The sequence below is a fragment of the Canis aureus genome, chromosome 14 (assembly GCF_053574225.1).
Source record: "Canis aureus isolate CA01 chromosome 14, VMU_Caureus_v.1.0, whole genome shotgun sequence".
NCBI lineage: Eukaryota > Metazoa > Chordata > Mammalia > Carnivora > Canidae > Canis > Canis aureus.
In genome coordinates, this window is record NC_135624.1 from 61,538,973 (window position 1) to 61,558,607 (window position 19,635).

The 19,635-nt window shown below is 38.1% G+C and overlaps 2 protein-coding genes across 11 annotated transcripts in view; one reads left to right on the forward strand and one right to left on the reverse strand.

The window, feature by feature from the left end:
• Positions 1-17,604, reverse strand: part of CENPC (centromere protein C) — a 77,845-nt gene extending 60,241 nt beyond the window's left edge. For 2 of the 5 annotated variants that reach the window (XR_013352275.1, XM_077848186.1), the window contains exons 1-5: positions 17,365-17,604; positions 13,342-13,388; positions 7,787-7,857; positions 7,018-7,112; positions 932-1,010 (exon numbers count right to left, since the gene is read on the reverse strand). Coding sequence is in view for 3 of the 5 variants with exons in the window: in XM_077848186.1 (XP_077704312.1) it covers positions 932-1,010; positions 7,018-7,112; positions 7,787-7,857; positions 13,342-13,388; positions 17,365-17,385 (313 nt within the window). In the remaining 2 variants the exon portion in view is untranslated. The remainder of the gene's footprint in view (positions 1-931; positions 1,011-7,017; positions 7,113-7,786; positions 7,858-13,341; positions 13,389-17,364) is intronic. The other 3 variants (XR_013352274.1, XM_077848185.1, XM_077848187.1) reach the window with 3 other exon arrangements.
• Positions 17,605-17,699: 95 nt separating this feature from the next.
• The window catches only part of STAP1 (signal transducing adaptor family member 1), a 57,488-nt gene continuing 55,552 nt past the window's right edge, over positions 17,700-19,635 (forward strand). For 2 of the 6 annotated variants that reach the window (XM_077848194.1, XM_077848188.1), the window contains exon 1: positions 17,706-17,921. Coding sequence is in view for 1 of the 6 variants with exons in the window: in XM_077848195.1 (XP_077704321.1) it covers positions 17,918-17,926 (9 nt within the window). In the remaining 5 variants the exon portion in view is untranslated. Of the gene's footprint in view, positions 17,927-19,635 lie in introns of all 6 variants that reach the window. The other 4 variants (XM_077848189.1, XM_077848195.1, XM_077848190.1 and 1 more) reach the window with 3 other exon arrangements.

The window sequence follows — 19,635 nt, forward strand, 5'->3', positions numbered from 1 at the left end:
AACTGGCAAAAAAAAAAAAAAAAGGCAAATGATCTATCAGGTAAAAAGTACTTTCCCACATTGCTAGTGTAAAAAAAAAATTGTACAGCCTCTTCTGAAGGTGTGCACACACACATACATTTATATATGTTTTCATTCAAAGGTTACCTCAGCAGGACAATGGAAATAACAATTAGTAGCTTTACTTTTTTAATCTTTGAAGCTTACTTCAAATGAGCAAAATTTTTCTGATTTGAAAAAATGTAAACCAACTTTTAAAAGTTGCAGCACATATATCTAATAAAAGGAAATGAACAAAAGGATAAAAAAAAGAACACTAACCATGTATATACAAATATTGAATGTTATATACTTGAAGCTAACATGTTACATGTCACATATCTCAATTAAAAAAAAAAAATGCTCAAGAAGCCCATGAAAGGGTCCATGTGAGAAGGAATTAAGACTTCCTGCCTGCATTTTAGCCCCACATGAGTCATCTTGGAAATATATCCTTATTCCCCATTAAGCCTTCAGATGACTGCAACACTGACCAACATCTTGACTGACACCTCATGAAAAATTTCAAGCCAGAACCATCTATCTAAGCTGCTTCTCAATTCCTGACCCATAGAACTGTGTGATTTAATATTCATTGGTTGGGGGGAGAGGGGAAGGAGACTAATCTATTTGAAAAGTCTTAAAACTACAGTCTATGCAATAATTTTTTTTTAATGTCTCTTACCATATCCTAATAATCAATGTTCTTACCACTAAAACAAAGGAATACTCAAAGCGTATTATTCGTGTTTAAAAAAACAAAACAAAATAAAACACTGACCACTCTGTCTACACTGACCTGTGAACCTATCACTCAAGCCAACACACGTGACACCTTCAAAATCTCCTTTTAAATGTCTAAGCAAATAACATCCATGGAGATGCCACCAACCTGATCTGTTGACACCTTCACTTTCTTTCTTCCTTGAAGAAACTGGAACTGACTTCAGATGAGATTTCTGGCACTGAGCCTAAGAGATATACAACATTAGATCTAATAAAAAATAGTAATTCTGATTAAATACATTTGTTTTTTAAATTGGAAAAAAAAGAAAGTATTTAAAAACAATAAACCAGCTGATAGAGTTGTATACTTAAGTAACTACTTTAGAAAACAATGTGGAAAAAAGAAAGAAAGGGAAGGAAGGAAGGAAGGAAGGAAGGAAGGAAGGAAGGAAGGAAGGAAGGAAGGAAGGAAGGAAGGAAAAACAATGTGGCATTATCTAGTAAAGTTGAAATTTCAAATAACCTAACACAGAAACAATGTTGCTCTGGATAACAAAGAACTATTCTGATAGTAAACTGGGTAAATTATGGTATAGTCCTATAACATCACACATCACACATTCAACAATGAAATGACTAAGATACAGCAATAAGAATAAATGACAGTTAACCATGAAAAAAAAAAATCAGGTCACAGAAGTATGTCACAGTCCTATTTACATAAAGTTCAAAGTAGATACATGTGAAACTATATATATATAAATACATATATTTTAGAGATTCACTCAATGGAGAAATCAACATAGCAGGCCTGATCATTTAAAGCAGCTCACAGGGCAGTCCTTGGTTGGCAACTGGGGACTTGGCTTTCAGAATGTTTCCCCCATTACCAAATGATAAGGTTGTGCCTACTAGGCAGCTGCTTAGACTGTATAAAAATGTGATTTACAGTGAACATCTGCTTTTTTTTCTTCAGAGAGAACAGGATTTGATTGGGCAGAGAGTGCCTATGTAACCAGTCCCGAATAAAAATGGGGTAAGCCTCAGAAAGCTTCCCTGGGCAGAAAGACTGTACACATTTCACTGCTGGAAGCAACACGTTTTCTGTGATCCCCACAGGTACCCTTGACATGGTTCCTCCAGACTGCCTGGTGGGTCTTTTTCCTTTCCCGATCTGGCTGTATATCCCGACTATATGCCTATAATAAATCTCAGTCACAACTATATGATGAGTTTCAGGAGTCCTTCTAGTGAAGCACCAACATGTGGATGATAATGGGACCTGTCAGAGGTAGGGGAGAAAGTGCTGAACAAATGTCAGCAACACACCCATTACGTGGTGAAATTATAAAATAAAAGAGGGGAACGACGAACAGAAAATTCAAGATAGTGGTTACCTCTGTGCAGGGAGGAGAGGCTGAAGAACAGGATCAGAAAGGGACACACTGATGCTGAAGTATGGAGATTTCTTACATTGAGGGATGGGTACGTAAGTGTTCATTTATATTATTTTTAATGCTTTACATAATGCATATTTTCTTTTGTAAATCTGAAATATATCGTCATAAATTTTAAAAATCTAGAAAAGGGAAATCTCATTCATATATTGCATATGGGGGAAAAAACTGGTAAAGCATCTTGCAGAAAAAACTGAAAATACTTAACAATTTTTTTTTCTAAGATTTTATTTATTTATTCATGAGAGACACAGAGAGAGAGGCAGAGGGCGGGCCCCATCCAGGAAGCCCGATGTGGGACTCAATCCTAGGTCTCCAGGATCACGCCCTGGGCCTAAGGCAGGCGCTCAACCACTGAGCCACCCAGGCGTCCCAATATTTAACAATTTCATCTGAAATGTGCATATCCTAGAAACTTCAGTTTACAACATGGAGGCATGAACAAAAGATGCACATCACTACATCACTGTAATAATGAATTGATGGAAACAACCTAAAAATCTACCAATATGGAAATATATAAATGAGGAAGCCACTGCACTGCTGTTCAGTGAATATACTATGGAACTCAATTACATAAAGAAAACAAAAGCAAACTTTCACTATACTTTGTTCCTCTTAAAACCTCATTAGGATTTTTTTAAAATGTACAAACCCAGAAGTATGAAAAGAGAAGGGATTACATGGGACATGTCAACCAATTTTTCTTCAGTTGGAAAGCAGATCAGCAGCAAGTAATCAGTCCAGAGAGAGCAGAAACATGCTAGCAATGGAGAAAGCGCAGGATAGATTTATGTTTATGGAGAAACCCTTAAGATCATTAATTCAACATACAAGGCACCTCTAAAAGAGAGGTTCCAACTGGGACTTACAAACAGAAGAGTTGTTAAAAGTATGTATAGGAAGCAGTCAGAGTCATAGTCTGTCCTTTCCCAACCCTGGCATATTAGATGTTTACTCTCTTGAGTCCCAGAATTGGAGAGCCTCTAGACTCAGACACAGCTGAAGGTAAGAGTAAAAACAGAGTTATTAAGTGAAAGCATTCAAAATGTACCTTCCCTCTGCCCCACCTGGCTGAGAAGATTTGTAGTTATCAGACTTCGAAGCAGGAGAGATTTGTCTGAAAAACCTATCAAGCCAAGTTTAAAAAGCCTGTAGATTATTATTAACACCTGGACATCTACAATGACATGGCCCAGACAGATCACAGCACAGTAAAATCTACCAAGGCAAAAATTTTACTACAAAAATAGAACTTCCAACCACCATTTTAGGTTTCCACTCTTAAATATGAAGAGACCACTAAGATTCACTAGACATCTGAAAAAAAGGCTCTAGTATAAAAAGGCAACAAACAAGGTAAACAAAAAAGGTACTTGCAGGAAACAAACTGTAAAAAGAAATCTTAATAAGAAGGGTTAAAGAAATCTAACATCAGGAATATCATGAAATTTCAAGTAACTAAAAGCAGATGACAAGATCCTAAAAGCCTGCAAAGATTAAAAAACAGTGACTCACAAAGGATCAAGGAATCAGAATGGTATTTTCAACAGGAAGAGAAGCCTAAAAGAAAATAGAATATGCCTTTAAAAATCTGAGGGAAAGTAGTTTCCAACCTAGAATTCTGTACTCACTCAAATTACCCATCATGCACATAAAATCAAGGTATTTTCAAATTTTTAAGGTCTTAAACTATCAGGAAGCAACTAAATGAGGAGGCCCACTAAAAAGAGAGGGCAAGAAAAAAGGGAGTATTTGGAATCCAAGAAATATCAACTGCACTACTAGAGAAAAGAGAAGGGACTCTCTGGATAATAAAGGAAAATCACATGGCAACACCTATCTCACAGGCCTAAGGGTAGTCAAGAGCAAAAAACAAAGAGCAGAGAGATGTAGAAAGGACATTTCAGGAAAAAACTGAAAATGACAAATTACTTGATGAGTCTACATACACTAAGAAGATATTTATAATTTTGCCACAGAAACTCATGATAAATTAGAAACAGGTGCACAAACGGTTAAACACGCCATGGTACAACCACACCATAAAATATAACTCAACAGTAAAAAGAAATAAATGACTGATACACACAAAAACCTGCATAAATCTCCTAAGAATTATCCTGAGTGGAAAAATCAATTTTAGAAAGTTATACACACATAACTCTATTTAACTAACATTCTCAAAATAACAAAATTGTAGAAATATAGATTACAGGTTTCAGGGGTTAAGGAGGGGGTTAGGGCCAGAGAAAAGTAAGTGTTGCTATAGTGATCCTGTAGTGATGGAATTGTTCCATACCTTGCCTGTATCAATGTCAGTACACTGGTTGTGATACTCCAACTACAGTTTTGCAAGACCATTATCTTTAGAGGAATCTAGGTAAAAGTACATCGGCTTGCAACCCTTTATTTCTTATAGCTGCTTGTAAATCTATAATTATCTTAAAAGCTTAATTTTAAAAAGTTAACAGAGTTCCCAAAATCTTTCTATAGGGTAAAAAGAAACTTTATCTCCTTTTAGGCAGCTTGGATTGAAATGAACAGATTCCCACTCGCAAGGACTGAGCTGGGTCAGTCTGGGATGAAACTGTAGTAAGACTCAGTATATTTGTAGTCTGCTCTGTTCTTCAGAATGAGGTCTTCTGGGAAACTGAGAGCCAGGAGAGTCACCTTAGAAATACTGGGAGACATTCGGTCTCGTCCTCTGGGGGGGTTCTTGTTCAACTTTTTAGCCTCTTACTTCCAACTGCTTCAAAATCTGGCAAATGCCTACTTGTGGTGGGACCTTTTCCTATGACAGGATTTTCCCTTCTTAGCATAGAAAGACTATATATTTCACTCCATTTTTCTGGCCCAGGATTCTGCGCCACCCCCAGAACTTAAAAATGTTCTCTAAAGGAAAAGGGCCTAGCCATTTGGAAAATCCCTGGGATCCAGCTTGTCATGCCATTCCAGCATAGCTGACAAAAGTTGTCCTTTCCCACAGTAGACTCTTTCTGTGTGGGCCAGCATAAAATCCTCAGCTTTTGCACCAAATGAGCCAATACTCTCAGGAAAGAAAATGACTAATAATCATCAACTCATCTTCCAGATTCTTCTCTTTGGAATTTTATCTAGCCTTTGTTCTTTCCATAGCTCTCCATGTCTCTAAAAATAGGATTTATTTGCATTTCATTCTTTTTCTTTAACTAGCTTTTACAGAAGAAATGTTGGTCCACTGCAATCTGTCACATCCTACCTAGCAGTGAAACCTCTAGCATAACCTTCATACCAAAGCCCTACAAGAACATTCTGAGAAAATAAAAGATAATACTGTTCCTGAACATAGATGTAAATACCTCAAATATTAGCAAACCAAATCAAGAAAGGTTAATACTTTATGACCAAACCAAATACATCACAGAAATTTTAAAGTTGATTCAACTGTTAAAAATCAGTATTATATAATTTACCACAAAGATCTCTCAATTCTGAAAGAACTGGATCTTCATGCAACCAAAGGCTATATATAGTTGACCCGTGAACAAAGGCTTGAATAAGTGAGGATCCACTTATTCACAATTTTTTGCAATAAATGTAGTACTATAAATGTATTTCCTCTTCCTTATAACTTTAACATTTTCTTTTCTCTAGCTCATTTATTTTTCTTTACAAGATGTATTTATCTATTTTAGAGACAGAGCAGGTGAGGGGTAGGGGAAGGGGACAGAGGATCTCAAGAAGATCCCGTGCTGAGTGCAGAGCCCAATGTGGGGCTCAATCTCACGACTCTGAGATCACAACATGAGCCAAAACCAAGAGTCAGTCATTTAATCAATTGCACCACCCAAGTGCCTCTCTAGCTTACTTTACTCTAAGAATATAGTATATGATACCTATAACATACAAAATATGCATTAACTGTTTATGTTATCAGTAAAGCTTCTGGTCAATAGCAGACTATTAGTACTTAACTGTTTGGGGAGTCTAAAGTTGTACGTGGATTTTCAACTGCATTGGTGGGTCAGCAACCCTAACCTCTGTGTTGTTCAAGGATCAATTGTATAATTAAGTGTTTACAGAAATTTATAGTGAATGTTATTTATAGCACTACATATTTTTTCCCTCCAATTTGTACTGTACTTTTGAATAACATGTCTTTATTCATTAGCTTTACAAACTCTATTTGAAAGTTCGCTTTTTGTACAGTTAAGTCAACTTATCCTCTTAAAATATAATCTATAAAAGATTGATTCTCCTTATAGCAATAGAGTAACTTTGGTTCTCAGAAAACAACAAAATCTGCCACCTTGAACTAGGAACTTCAGCACTGCCCACTTTTCTAAAAATCTAACTTAACTAGTATTTTAGGAGAGGTGAAAAATGATTGTGTTATGATTTGATAATTCTATACCCAGACCTCTGATTTCAAACACAGGAAACGTCAAGTCAAAACTTTCACAGAAGGGCAGCCCGGGTGGCTCAGCGGTTTAGCGCTGCCTTCAGCCCATGGTGTGATCCTGGAGACCTGGGATCAAGTCCCACATTGGGCTCCCTGCATGGAGCCTGCTTCTCCCTCTGCCTGTGTCTGTGCCTCTCTCTCTCTGTCTCTCATGAATAAATAAATAAAATCGTAAAAAGAAAAAAAAAAAAAGTTTTTCACAGAATATCTCTAAATTGTAAAAAAGTCAATGGGAATATAGGATTCCCTTTTAAGAATAAGACTTACAAACAACTAAAATAGGAATGACTATATTGTGTAACGCTTCATTCATTAAAATATTAAAGCTGTACTAGCTCTTTTTTCACTTACCTCTTTGCTTGGTGACTGAATACAAATGTCTCCTACTTTAGGTGTTGAAAAAAGCACTGATTTTGTAGAATTTGTGCTAAAATCATTAGCAAAACCTTTTAAAAAAGCAAAAAAAAATTTTAATAAATATGCTATCAAATCTTTTGGTTACTACATGAAATGTGAAGAAGTTTGTTGACTCTTTAAGTACAATTAGTTAAAAATTAAGTACAGACATCACTTCAAGTGTTCCTAAAAGGTATCAGGAACTGAAAAAGGCAAACAACATTCCTGAAGAAATGGTGTGCCAGCTCTTCAGGGCTTATATAAAAGAAATATTTTTTTCACTATCTATGTCTGTTTCTTTGATTGATCCAGTCTGTTATTTCAATACATTCTGACGCTGACCAGCACTTCAAAAAGTTTTTGCCATAATTCACTGTTTCTGTAGAAAGAACTGCAAATCATCAAATATTCTCTCTTAGGGATCCTAAGAACCCTGCACATTTATTCCCATTACATGAAATACTTCCTTTTGTGTATGATAATTATTTATGGACTCCCACACTACAGGAATCTAGTGTGAACTAAAAAAAATGACAAATTATTCTCATGTTTGTATTATAACAAAAGGTACATAAAGGATTGCTCGTGTACTCAAAATTTCTGGGAAAATACTTTACTTATATTTAAATGTTAGAAGAACACACTTGCTGAATTTAGTATCAATACGACAAATTTATATTTTCATCCAACCCAACCATCAAAGTCCAACTCGAAGACACCTTACTTTTTTCTTCAAAACAGTCTTGTAAGATTTCCAGTATGTTCTGGCCTTCCTTCGTATTAATGGCAGGGGCTCTAATAAAAGAAGGAATGAAGGGAAAATGTTACACCTCATTTCCAGAAGATATGTGCTATTTGTGTTACCGTCTACTTTGAAAATTTCATATCTCATTATAAAATGCTATTTTACTTAATGGAAAAATATCATCTTTACTATCTGAGGACAAACCAAGTATTTGAGAGTCCAAGAGTTTCCAGAAAAATATCTGAAAGCAGTATGTCGTTATCTCCATTAACAATTAGATTCCTTGTTATCTAGGAAGGAGCCACATCTAAAGCCATTTTAGACTACTACTATATCTAAAGAATATAAATTTTTTGTAACAAATTTAATCAGTACTAAAACACTTCTTTAAGAAAAACTCTCTAGGGGCACCTGGGTGGCTCAGTGGTTGACTGTTTGCCTTTGGCTCAGGTCCCTCCCCCACTGGGAGCCTGCTTCTCCCTCTGCCTATGTCTCTGCCTCTTTGTATCTCTCAATATTAAATATTTTAAAAATAAAAATTAAAAAAAAAAACCTCTATGTTCTTTGGTCCTAACAGTTCCAAGTAACAGTCTTCCCTTCAAGTTCTCAAATGTACTTTTGATTTAATATTATTAACCTTAACAGCAGCTTATGAATCAGTATAAAATTTTAATTGTAGTTTCACATGCAATTGTAAGAAATAATATAGAGGAAATCTCTTGTTCACTTTATTTAGTTTCCCCCAGTGGGTAACATTTTTTAAAACTATACTATACTACCATAACCAGGACACTGGTATCAATACAATCTACTAATCTTATTTAGATTTCTCCAGTTCTACATATACAGTTGACCCTTGAACAATACGGGTTTGAACTGCATGGGTCCACTCATACAACATAAAACAGCACAATTTTTTGGAGATTTGCAACAATTTGAAAAAAACCAGAGATGAACCACACAGCCTATGAATATGAAAAAAATTTAACAAAAAGTTAGGTATGTCACGAATGCATAAAATACATGTAGATACTAGTCTATTTTATCATTTACTACCACAAAATACAAATCTATTATTAGAAATCAAAATTTATCAAAATTTACACACAGAACATACATGGTGCTATTTGTAGTTAAGAGATATAAACAAATGCAAAGATACAGTATTAAATCATAACTGTATAAAATTAACTGTAGAGCATGCCATACTACTGTAATAATTTTATTGCCACCTCCTGCTGCTATTGTGGTGAGCTCAAGTATTAGTGAGAATCCCCTTAAAATGTCATCTAACACTAATCATCTCTGAGCGAGGGATTCATCTTCTCCAATAAATCATGTATTGTAGTAAAAAGTGATCTCTCGCAGTTCTCCTAGTTTTCATTATGTTTAGTCCATTACCATAAACCCTAAATAACACATGGGGATCCAATGAGGTACCACTAGTGATGCTGGAAGTGCTCTCAAGAAACAGAGAGACGTCATGACATTACAAGAAAAAGTTGAATTACTTGATATATACCATAGACTGAAGTCTGCAGCTGTGGTTGCCTACCATTTCAAGATAAATAAATACAGCATAAGGACTACTGTAAAAAAAGAAAAGGAAATTTGAAATTTGTGAAGTTATCTTTGCAGCTGTACCAGCAGGTACAAAACCTTGCATTTTTAAAAATATCTTTCTATCTTATACTGAAAATGCAGCTTTTATGTGGAAGGTATAAAGACTCTATTATGGTTTGAGAAAAAACAAAGTCTATTATGACAACTTAAAGCAAAAGGAAGGTGAAGGATCTAAAGCTGGAGAATTTACTGCCAGCAAAGGATGATTTGACAATTCAGAATGGAAGTTGGCTTTAAAAAAGTTAAAATAACAGGAAAAGAACCTTCTGCCGAACAAGAGGCAGCAGAGGAGTTCCCAAATGCCACAGCTCAGGTCATAACCTGAGGGTCATAAGATTGAGCCCTGCACCACTGCACGAAGTGTGGAGTCTGCTTAAGATTCTGTCTTGGTGCATGGGTGGGGCAGTGGTTGAGTGTCTGCCTTTGGCTCAGGTTGTGATCCTGGGGTCTTGGGATTGAATCCCACACAGCGTCCCTGGAGGGAGTCACCTTCTCCCTCTGCCTATGTCTCTGCCTCTCTCTGTATGTCTTTCATGAATACATGCCTAAAATCTTTAAAAAAAAAAAAAAAAAAAGTTCTCTCTCTCCTCCTCTGCCTATCCACTGCCCCCACCACTGTCGCACTCTCAAAAAAAAAAAAAAATCACTGAGGAGGCACCAGGATAGTCAGTTGGTTGGGCATCCAACTTTTGATTTTAGCTCAGGTCATGATCTCAGGGTCTTGGGATTCAGCCCTGTATCAGGCTCACTGCTCAACAGCGAGTCTGCTTATCTCCCACTCTCTGCCCCTCCTCCTGCTCATGCTTTCTCTCTCTCCCTCCCTCTAAAACAAGTAAATCTATTAAAAAAAAAAAAAAAAAAAAAAGGAAATCACTGAGAAAATACATCCGCCTAAACATTTTAATGCAGAGAAAACTGTCCTATTCTAGAAAAAAAAATGCCACAAAGGACATTTATTAGTAAGAAAAAGAAGCAAGCACCAGGATTTAAGACAGAGAAGGATAGGCTAACTGTACTGTTTTGTGCAAACGCATTCAGGTTTATAATCAGGACTATCTACAAAGCTGCCAAACCCCAGTTTTAAAGGGAAAAGATAAACACCAGCTGCCAGATTTGGGGTTGTACGATACCAAGATAGCTGGGCAATAAGAAGCCTTCTTCTGGACTGGTTCTATCCATGCTTTGTCCCTAAAGTCAGTAAGTACTCTGCCAGTAAGGGACTATCTTTTAAAGTTCTGATATTGAACAATGTCACTGGCCACCCAGAACCCCAGGAGTTCAACACTGAAGGGGAGTCAAAATGGTATACTTGCCCCCAACATGATGTGTCTAATTCAGCCTCTAGATTAGGGAGTCATAGGCCTTTAAGACTCACTACACATGGTTCTCTAGGGCAAAGACTATCAAATGGAACAGAAACCCAACAGAGAGAACATTATGAAAGTCTGGAAGGATTACAGCATTGAAGATACCATTATTGTTATAGAAAACACTATGAAAACCATCAAGCCCAAAGCAATGAATTCCTGTTGGAGAAAACTGTGTGCAGATGTTGTACATGACCTCACAGGATTTATGACAGAGCCAGTCAAGAAAATCATGAAAGAGATGGTGGATATGGGGGGGGAAAAAAAAAAGAAAGAAAAAGAGAAAAAAAGAAAAGAAAAGAAAAGAGAAAAGAAAAGAAAAAAAAGAAAAGAAAAGAGAAAAGAAGAAAAAAAAGAAAAGAAAAGAAAAGAAAAGAGAAGAGAAGAGAAAGGTGGGAGGTGAAGGGTTTTAAGATAAGGATCTTGGAGAAATTCAAGAGCTAATAGATATCACACCAGAGGAATCAAAAGATGACTTTATGGAGATCAGCACTTCCAAACCAGTACCAAAAGGTGTAGCAGAAGATGTAGAAGCACTGCCACAAAACAAATTGACATTAGACAATCTGATAGACGGTTCCAATTATTCAAAACTGCTTTTGACTTCTTTTATGACATAGATCTTCTATGATACAGGAATACAGACACTCAAATTAAGGTAAACAGCAGGACTGGTACCATATAAAACCAATTTTAGAGAAATTAAAAAGCAAAAGTCAGATAGAAATTACGATGTATTTGCATAAAGTTATACCAAGTATGCCGGCCTCTCCTGCCTCCCCTTTTACCTCGTCCACCTCTTCTGCTTCGGCCACACCTGAAACAAGAAGATCATCTCAACTCTTTCTCCTTCTCCTCAGCCTACTCAATATGAAGAAGATGAGGATGAAGATCTTTATGATGATCTACTTCCACTTAATGAATAGTAAATAATTAGCATGCCATATAATTAAAATAAACTGTGTATGTGTCTTCATGTGACATCTAGTAACTATATAGCAAGAAATGTATGAGACATTTTATGTCATCGTCATCATCATGGTCTAAGTATTTGTTGTGTAGAACATCACGCACAAAACTGCATGGAAGTGGGTAGCCCATCCTTACATAGGCATAAGGTGAATGATATTTAATATAAAATTAATCATGTTATCATACTGACTTGCAACTTTCCTTTCAAAGAATTATATTACCATACAATATATCTCTCATTACAGGTAAGTGGTTTTATAAAAGTGTAAGAATGGTTCCAACTCCATATCATACTCCATACTATAATACTGTATGCCATAAAAATTTCATAACAATTCATTCATTAGTGTCTAGACTAGGTTACCATGAAACAATCGTATCAATTATACCACACTACCATAAAGCAATCATACTGCTGCTTTTTTATCACTACCTACTATACCTGCTATAAATAAGAATTTCTTTTCCACATTATTTTTTCATATCTGATGTCTACTGCTAATATATATATAACATCTACAGTATTTTGTACCTTGTAAGACTCTATGCACATAATGATATGCATATGCATTAATATGCACATAATGATAGATGATTCCTCTTGTAAACAGACAACATAAACTTGCAGTATCAATAGAGTGCAGTACTGTAAATGTATTTTCTCTTCCTTATGATTTTCTTAATAACATTTTCTATTTCCTAGCCTATTTTATTGTAGGATACAGTATATAATATACAGCATACAAAATATGTGATGACTATTTATGTTATTGGTAAGGATTCCAGGCAACAGTAGGCTGTTAAAAGTTTTAGGGGAGTCAAAAATTATACAAGAATTTTCAACTGTGTAGGGGTCAGCAACCCTAACCCCTGAGTTGTTCAAGGGTCAACTGTATTCATTGTGTTTATGTTCATACTTAGTACTGTGCAACTGATCACATCTGTAGGTCCAGATATCACCATCAGTCAAGATCTGTACAGTTCCACACCACAAAGATTTTCTATTGCCCTTTTATAACGTACACCCACGTTTTCTTTTAGCCCCACCAAATAAGCTGCATCTTTGTAATACTACCATTCAGTCCACTTTATAGAGTGCTTTCCCCATGGCTGTCATTTAGTCAGAATTAAGACTGCTTCTTCCTGATCCATAATTTACCAGGTAAATTTCTGTCTTCTCACTGCCACTGGGGTCAATACACTGCCTGCATTAACATTTCTGTTAATAAAAAATCACTAAGTAGACTATACTTAATCAGTGGGCACAGAAATCATTATGCTAGACAGAAGTAATTTTTCCCTTCTTCATTTAAAAATTACTTTCTGAAAATGGAAATAAAAACGACCTTAAAAGCTTAAATATACAGACGCCTGGGTGGCTCAGCAGTTGAACATCTGCCTTCCACCCAGGTCATGATCCTGGATCAGGGATCGAGTCCCACATCTGGCTCCCTGCATGGAGCCTGCTTCTCCCTCTGCCTGTGTCTCTGCCTCTATCTTTCTCTGTGTCTCTCGTGAAGAACTAAATAAAATCTTAAAAAAAAAAAAAAAAAGTTTAAATATATAACTCACCTGGAAGGTCGGCAAAATCTTCTTCTATATTCATTTTTGAGATGATCCTAAAAGAAAAGTGAATCATCAAACTGGTGAAAATATATTCATTCAGTAAGTTTTGCCAAATGCCCATTATATTACTATAAAAAGGAATTTGTCTGGATCACCTCATATCCACTACTAAAAAAAAAAAAAAAAAAAAAAAAAAACCTCTAATTAATACCTTTAAGAGAGTTTGAAATACTGAACTCATAAAACAAAAGTGGTATACTATAAACACTAAATAGAGACCAAGAAAAACTCTTAATAATTAAAAACATGATGGCTTAAAATTTAAAAAAGCACTAATTATGAAAAAGCTAAGGATATCTCTGGGAGACGAAAAAAAAAAAACAGGACAAAAAATGAAGAGGAAGAGGAAAATGGAAAAAAGAATAAAACAAAGATGATGCAAAAATCAGAAGGTCCAACTTCTGACCAATTGTTAATCGGAATGAACAAAGAAAAAAGAGACATACTATAAGAAAATACACAATCAAATTTCCTAAATCTAAAGGGCATGAATAGATAGCATGATAAATTTAAGAGGATCCATACCTAGGACATAATAGTGAAATTTCTGAAAAATTGAGAATAAAAAAAATCCTAGAATGCTTCCAGAAAGAAAATCATTAACTCCAACAAGGAAACAGCCCCATCACTGGGAACAACAGAAATGATAAAAACACCTATATAGACATGCTGATTTGGGAAGTCAAGAACATATCTGAGATACTTAGGATCCTATCTTTTAATAGTAAAATCAATTCTAGTTGAAAATTGGGTAGTAATAGGATGAGCAGCACACTTTAAAATGTACTACCAATACCAAATATTTACTGAGCCTCACTTTTAGTTGGCCCAGTGTAATATAAATGACTCCACCGCACATAAACACTCCTTTAACCCCCTCACACTCTTAACATCCTGAGCTGAGCCACCCTCCAGACTCCACTCAGGCTCGGACACTCAGCTCTCAGCTCGGGCCACTGTAGCTTCCCATCTTTAGGAGGGACCCCCTACCATGCTTGCTTGACCCCTCCTAAAGGCTTTCGGATTGAATTATTCAACAAGATGAAGACATCTATTAGATTTTTTTAAACCTGAGAGCAGAGATTTTGTATTAAGCTAGTTTATATTCTTCCCAGCACCTTGCCTAGTGCACTATACACCAAACACCTTTTTTTGATATGTTTTTGATATGCCAAATTAGTAAGATCGAAAACTTAGGAGATAAAAATGTCTTTCCTTGAAGGTGAGATATACAAGGATAATGATTATAGAAGGTCGACTAGAGGCATGAAAAACAAGAAATGCAGTCAGTATGAGAACTGAGACTAATTTCAACCAGTCTAAGCTTCTCAAATTCTGAAAAGCAACATCTCCAAGAAAGAAGAAATTCATAAAAGGCAAAGATCACACTGAAAAAATAAGTTTATTGACAATACCACTGATGCTATTATTGTTAATCGTAGATTTTAAATCCATGCCAATGTTGATCCAAATAAAACACTGATCATAGTTTAAAAAAAATTAAAAAGGAGAATGAAAGGACAAGCAACAGGCTGGAAGAAAACACTTGCAAAAGACATCTGATAAGGACTATTATCCAAAATCTAGGAAGGATGCTTAAAACTCAACAATAAGAAAACAAACAACCCAAATTAAAAAAACAAATGAGCCAAAGACCTTATGCCACATGTAAGAAGATGTACAGATGTGGAGAAAAGATGCTCCACATCATGTCATCAGGCAAAAGCAAAATAAAACAATGAGATACCACTAATATCTAATACCTATTAGAATGCCCAAAATCTGGAACACTGACAACTCTAAATGCTGGTACGGATATGGCACAACAGAAACTCATTTATTTTTGAATGCAAAATAGTACAGCCACTTTGGAAGATAGTTTGGTAGTTTTTACAAAACTAAACAGACTCTTACCATGACTTAGAAATCGTCTTAGAAATACTTAGAAATAACTGCTTGGTATTTACCCAAATGAGTTGTCCACACAACAGTTGTCTATACAACAATCTGCACACGGATGTTTACTGCAGCCTTATTTATAAACGCCAAAACTTAAAAGCAACCAGATGTCCTTCACTAGGTGAATGGATAAAGCATGGCACATCGAGACAATGGAATATTATTCATCACTAAAAAATGAACTGGGCAGCCCAGGTGGCTCAGCGGTTTAGTGCCGTTTTCAGCCAAGGGTGTGATCCTGGAGACCCGGGATCAAATCCCACGTCACGCTCCCTGCATAGAGCCTGCTTCTCCTTCTGCCTGTGTCTCTGCGCGCTCGCTCGCTCTTTCTTTCTTTTCTCTCCACCCCCCCGTGTCTCTCATGAATAAATAAATAAAATCTTTAAAAAAAAATGAACTACCAAGCCATGAAAAGACATAAAGGAACCTTAAATGTATAATGAAAAAAGTTGATTCCAACTATATGACATTCTGGAAAAGGCAAAATCATCAAGTTGGTAAAAAGATCAGTGGTTACCAGAGCTGTGCAGGGAGGGAAAGTAGGTAGAACACAAAAGATATACAGGGCAGTGAAAACACTCTATCTGATACCATAATGATATATACAAATCATTAAATTTTTGTCCAAACCCACAAAATGTACAACACCAAGACGGACTTTGGGCAATAATGATGTGTCAATGTAGTTTCATCAATTTTTTTTTTTAAATATAGTTTTTTTTTTTTTTTAATTTATTTATGATAGTCAGAGAGAGAGAGAGGCAGAGACACAGGCAGAGGGAGAAGCAGGCTCCATGCACCGGGAGCCCGACGTGGGACTCGATCCCAGGTCTCCAGGATCGCGCCCTGGGCCAAAGGCAGGCGCCAAACCTCTGCGCCACCCAGGGATCCCTAGTTTCATCAATTGTAATAAATGTACCACTTTAGTGGGGGATACTGAGAATAGGCTATGCATGTGTCCAGGTGAGTGGGTTTGGAAAATCTCTGTACCTTCCTCTTAGTTTTACTAAGAACCTAAGACTGCTCTAAAAAAAAATAAATAAATAAAACTCCTTAAAAAAAAAAAAAAAAAAAAAAAAAGGAACCGTGGGCATTTGGTAAATTTTATTCCCCTCCTCTTCCTCCAATAAAAATGGCTTTATTCTTTAAAACTCTCCCTAATGTAAACAATGTTTAGGTGCTCGCGGTAAAAAGTACCCTCTATAGGATCCTTTCATACATCTTCATGCATACAAGCATACAACTTTACATAAATGGGAGGGGGGATCACTGATGAAGATTTTCTTAAAAGGAGAGATAAAGGAGAAAATACACTAGGGCAGGTGCTGCTGTGGGTTGTATAATACATAGTAACCACAGGCAAAGTGTGAGATACAGAAGAGTGACTACCAAACGGAGTGCGGAAACAAACAAAAACCGGGTGCCCCTCTAGTCGTTCCCACCTTGAGCACCTCTTTAAGAGCTGTCCTTCAGAAAACTCTATCAATGACATAACTTACAAATAATCTGCTCCTGCAGACCGGAAGTCCAGACTTTTGAGGTATCCCAATACTTCTACGGACAGAAAATTATCTGGAGGGCTAAGAAGTAGAGTTAAGCCAAAAAAAAAAAAAAAAAAAAAAAGGGCGGGGGGGGGGGAGGGAGGGAACCACAAGATTCTCTGAAGAGAAAGATGCCATCACAACCAAAATTAAAAGATATTTTTAGGGCAGCCCGGGCGGCTCAGCGGTTGGGCGCCGGCCTCAGGCCCAGGGTGTGATCCTGAGGACCGGGGATCGAGTCCCACATCGGGCTCCCTGCGTGGCGCCTGCTTCTTCCTCAGCCTGTGTCTCTGCCTCTCTCATGAATAATAAAATTAAAAAAAAAAAAAAAAAGAAAGACATTTTGAGGAAACAATACAAGGAAATTAACTCCATGAAGCCACAGCAGCGGCTAGACGTCTGGGGGCCCCCCCGCCCGGAGCGACCCAGCGGGTCTTCCCGCTCGTCAGAAGCAGGAGCCTGCACTTACCAGACCCGACGCAGCAGCCATGTTCCCCCTCGGCCCCGGGGTGGGGCGGGCGTCCCCGCGGGCGTCCCCGCGGGCCGGGACTCCAAGAAGCCGGGCGCTGACCGGTCACGGGTGGAGCGGCCGGACCGCGCCCCAGGAGCGGCCTAAAGGTGGGCGGTGCCAAAACCGAGGGAACCGCGACAGGCCAGCGCGCTACCGACACTCGTCAGCCATTGGCTCGGCCCGGCCCTTCAGGAGCGCGGTACCCAGCAGCCTCCGCGTTTGAAACGGTCTGCACATGCGCAGACGGGCCGCGCCACCCGCGGCGCAGCCGTTGGGCGCCCGCCCCCTCGCCGGTCGTGCGCAGGCGCCCACGGAAGCGGCGCCGCCCTCCGCAGGCTCCGCCCCCGGCGCTCGCCCCTCCCCGCGGGCTGAGGGGAAAGCTGCCGTCTCAGTTGGCGGGACCGTCTCCACAGCAGCCTTTGTTCGCCCGTGAGCCCGCCGTGAGGCACGTGGAGGGTTCTAGTTCGGAGTGAAAATAACACCTGGAAGGATAAGCGCTGTGTGCAGAGAGATGAGTAAAGTACTTCCCTGCGCATGCGCAGACGCGCCGGCCCCCGCCAGCGCCTGGGTGGCCCCGGGGTCGGGCGTCGGCCTGAGGCGCGCGGCGGGTCCTGGGCGCGGGTTCGAGGCCCTCGCGGGTGCCCTGCGTGCAGCGCGCTCTCGCGGCCTTCTGTGTCTCTCACGAATAACTAAGGCCTTTTTAAAAAGTTATGATAATAATAGGATGAGGATGACGACGATGTGCTTTTTTCCGAATAAGTGGGTAATATTTTTCATGAAGCACTGGCAAAAAGTGACCTGGGTAAATAAGACTGTCATTGAGGTATGACGCCCTGGAAGCAGCCCTAATTAAGAGACTTGACATCCGCTCAGCCATCGGTTACGTCATCTAGGGCACACTGGGGCGCCGTTCGAAGTGTTTCCTTCGTAATATGTAAGGGGAGAGCTAAATTCGATGCTCTGGAGACTGGACTGTTCCATGATTCTATAAAACTTGGTGTTCTATTTTGGCGACTTAATAAAAACTTGGGTGGGAATTTTAGACAAAATACTTATTAACTCAATCTATCAATCAAGAGTTGAGCTAATGAAGTGTTTCGACTTGTGATGATGTAACAAATGTTATCACCTGCTAAGGGTTGTTTTTTATTGTTTGTTTTTTTGTTTTTGTTTTTTTGTTTTTAGGGTTTTTATTTATTTATTTTTGGTAGGGGAAGAGGTTATATATTAACTCTGAGATCAGACTGGGTTCCCATCTACTCCACTAATTCTGCCATCGCGGACAAGTTAAACTCTCTCAAGTCCCCTGTGTGTGTGTGTGTGTGTGTGTGTGAGAGAGAGAGAGAGAGAGAGAGAAATAACTGGATTAACTCCTTTTAATATCCAGATGAAATGCCTGGAATATAGTAAGAATTCAATAAATAATGCCTGGTGTCATTATGGAGTTTTTTATTTGATCTAGCAGAAGTCTTGCCAGTCAGACTACAGAGTATAATTTGGTGTTGTCATATTTGGAATAGGTTATTTTTTTTTAAAGATTTTATTTATTTATTCATGAGAGACAGAGAGAGAGAGAGATACAGAGACACAGGCAGAGGGAGAAGCAGGCTCCATGCAGGGATCCTGATGTGGGACTTGATCCTGGGTCTCCAAGATCACACCCTGGACTGAAGACGGCACTAAACCGCTAAGCCACCGGGGCTGCCCTGGAATAGGTTATAATAAAAAACTTTCATGTATTCAGTTCACATTATATGCCAATATTTTTTTCTTTTTTCTTTCTTTCTTTCTTTTTTTTTTTTTTTTTTTTTTGCTATCCACGCAGTAACATTTCTTAGGACATTCCTATTACAAGAAGACGACGAATATCCCCATTTTACAGGCAGAACCGGGACAGTGTTTAAGTAACCTGCTCCAAATTGAAATACGATTCCAGGACACAACTGGGGATGAATGCTGGTATTCTGACTCTAGACACTGAGCACTTACTCACTCTACTCTTTTTATCTCTGAGTGAGAAATTTTAGCAAGCGCAATCACAGATATAAAAGTTCCACCTGTAAAATGATGCTCCCTGTTTCCACTGGACACAGTAACTCTCAGAGGTATTTTGAGAAACATGATATAGTATAAAATGCAGTGCACAAAGGTTGTTGGTGATGAACTGGTCTGTCCTACAGAGAAAATGGAGCAGCACCTTTATGAAAACCAAAGTTATGGAGACTCCAC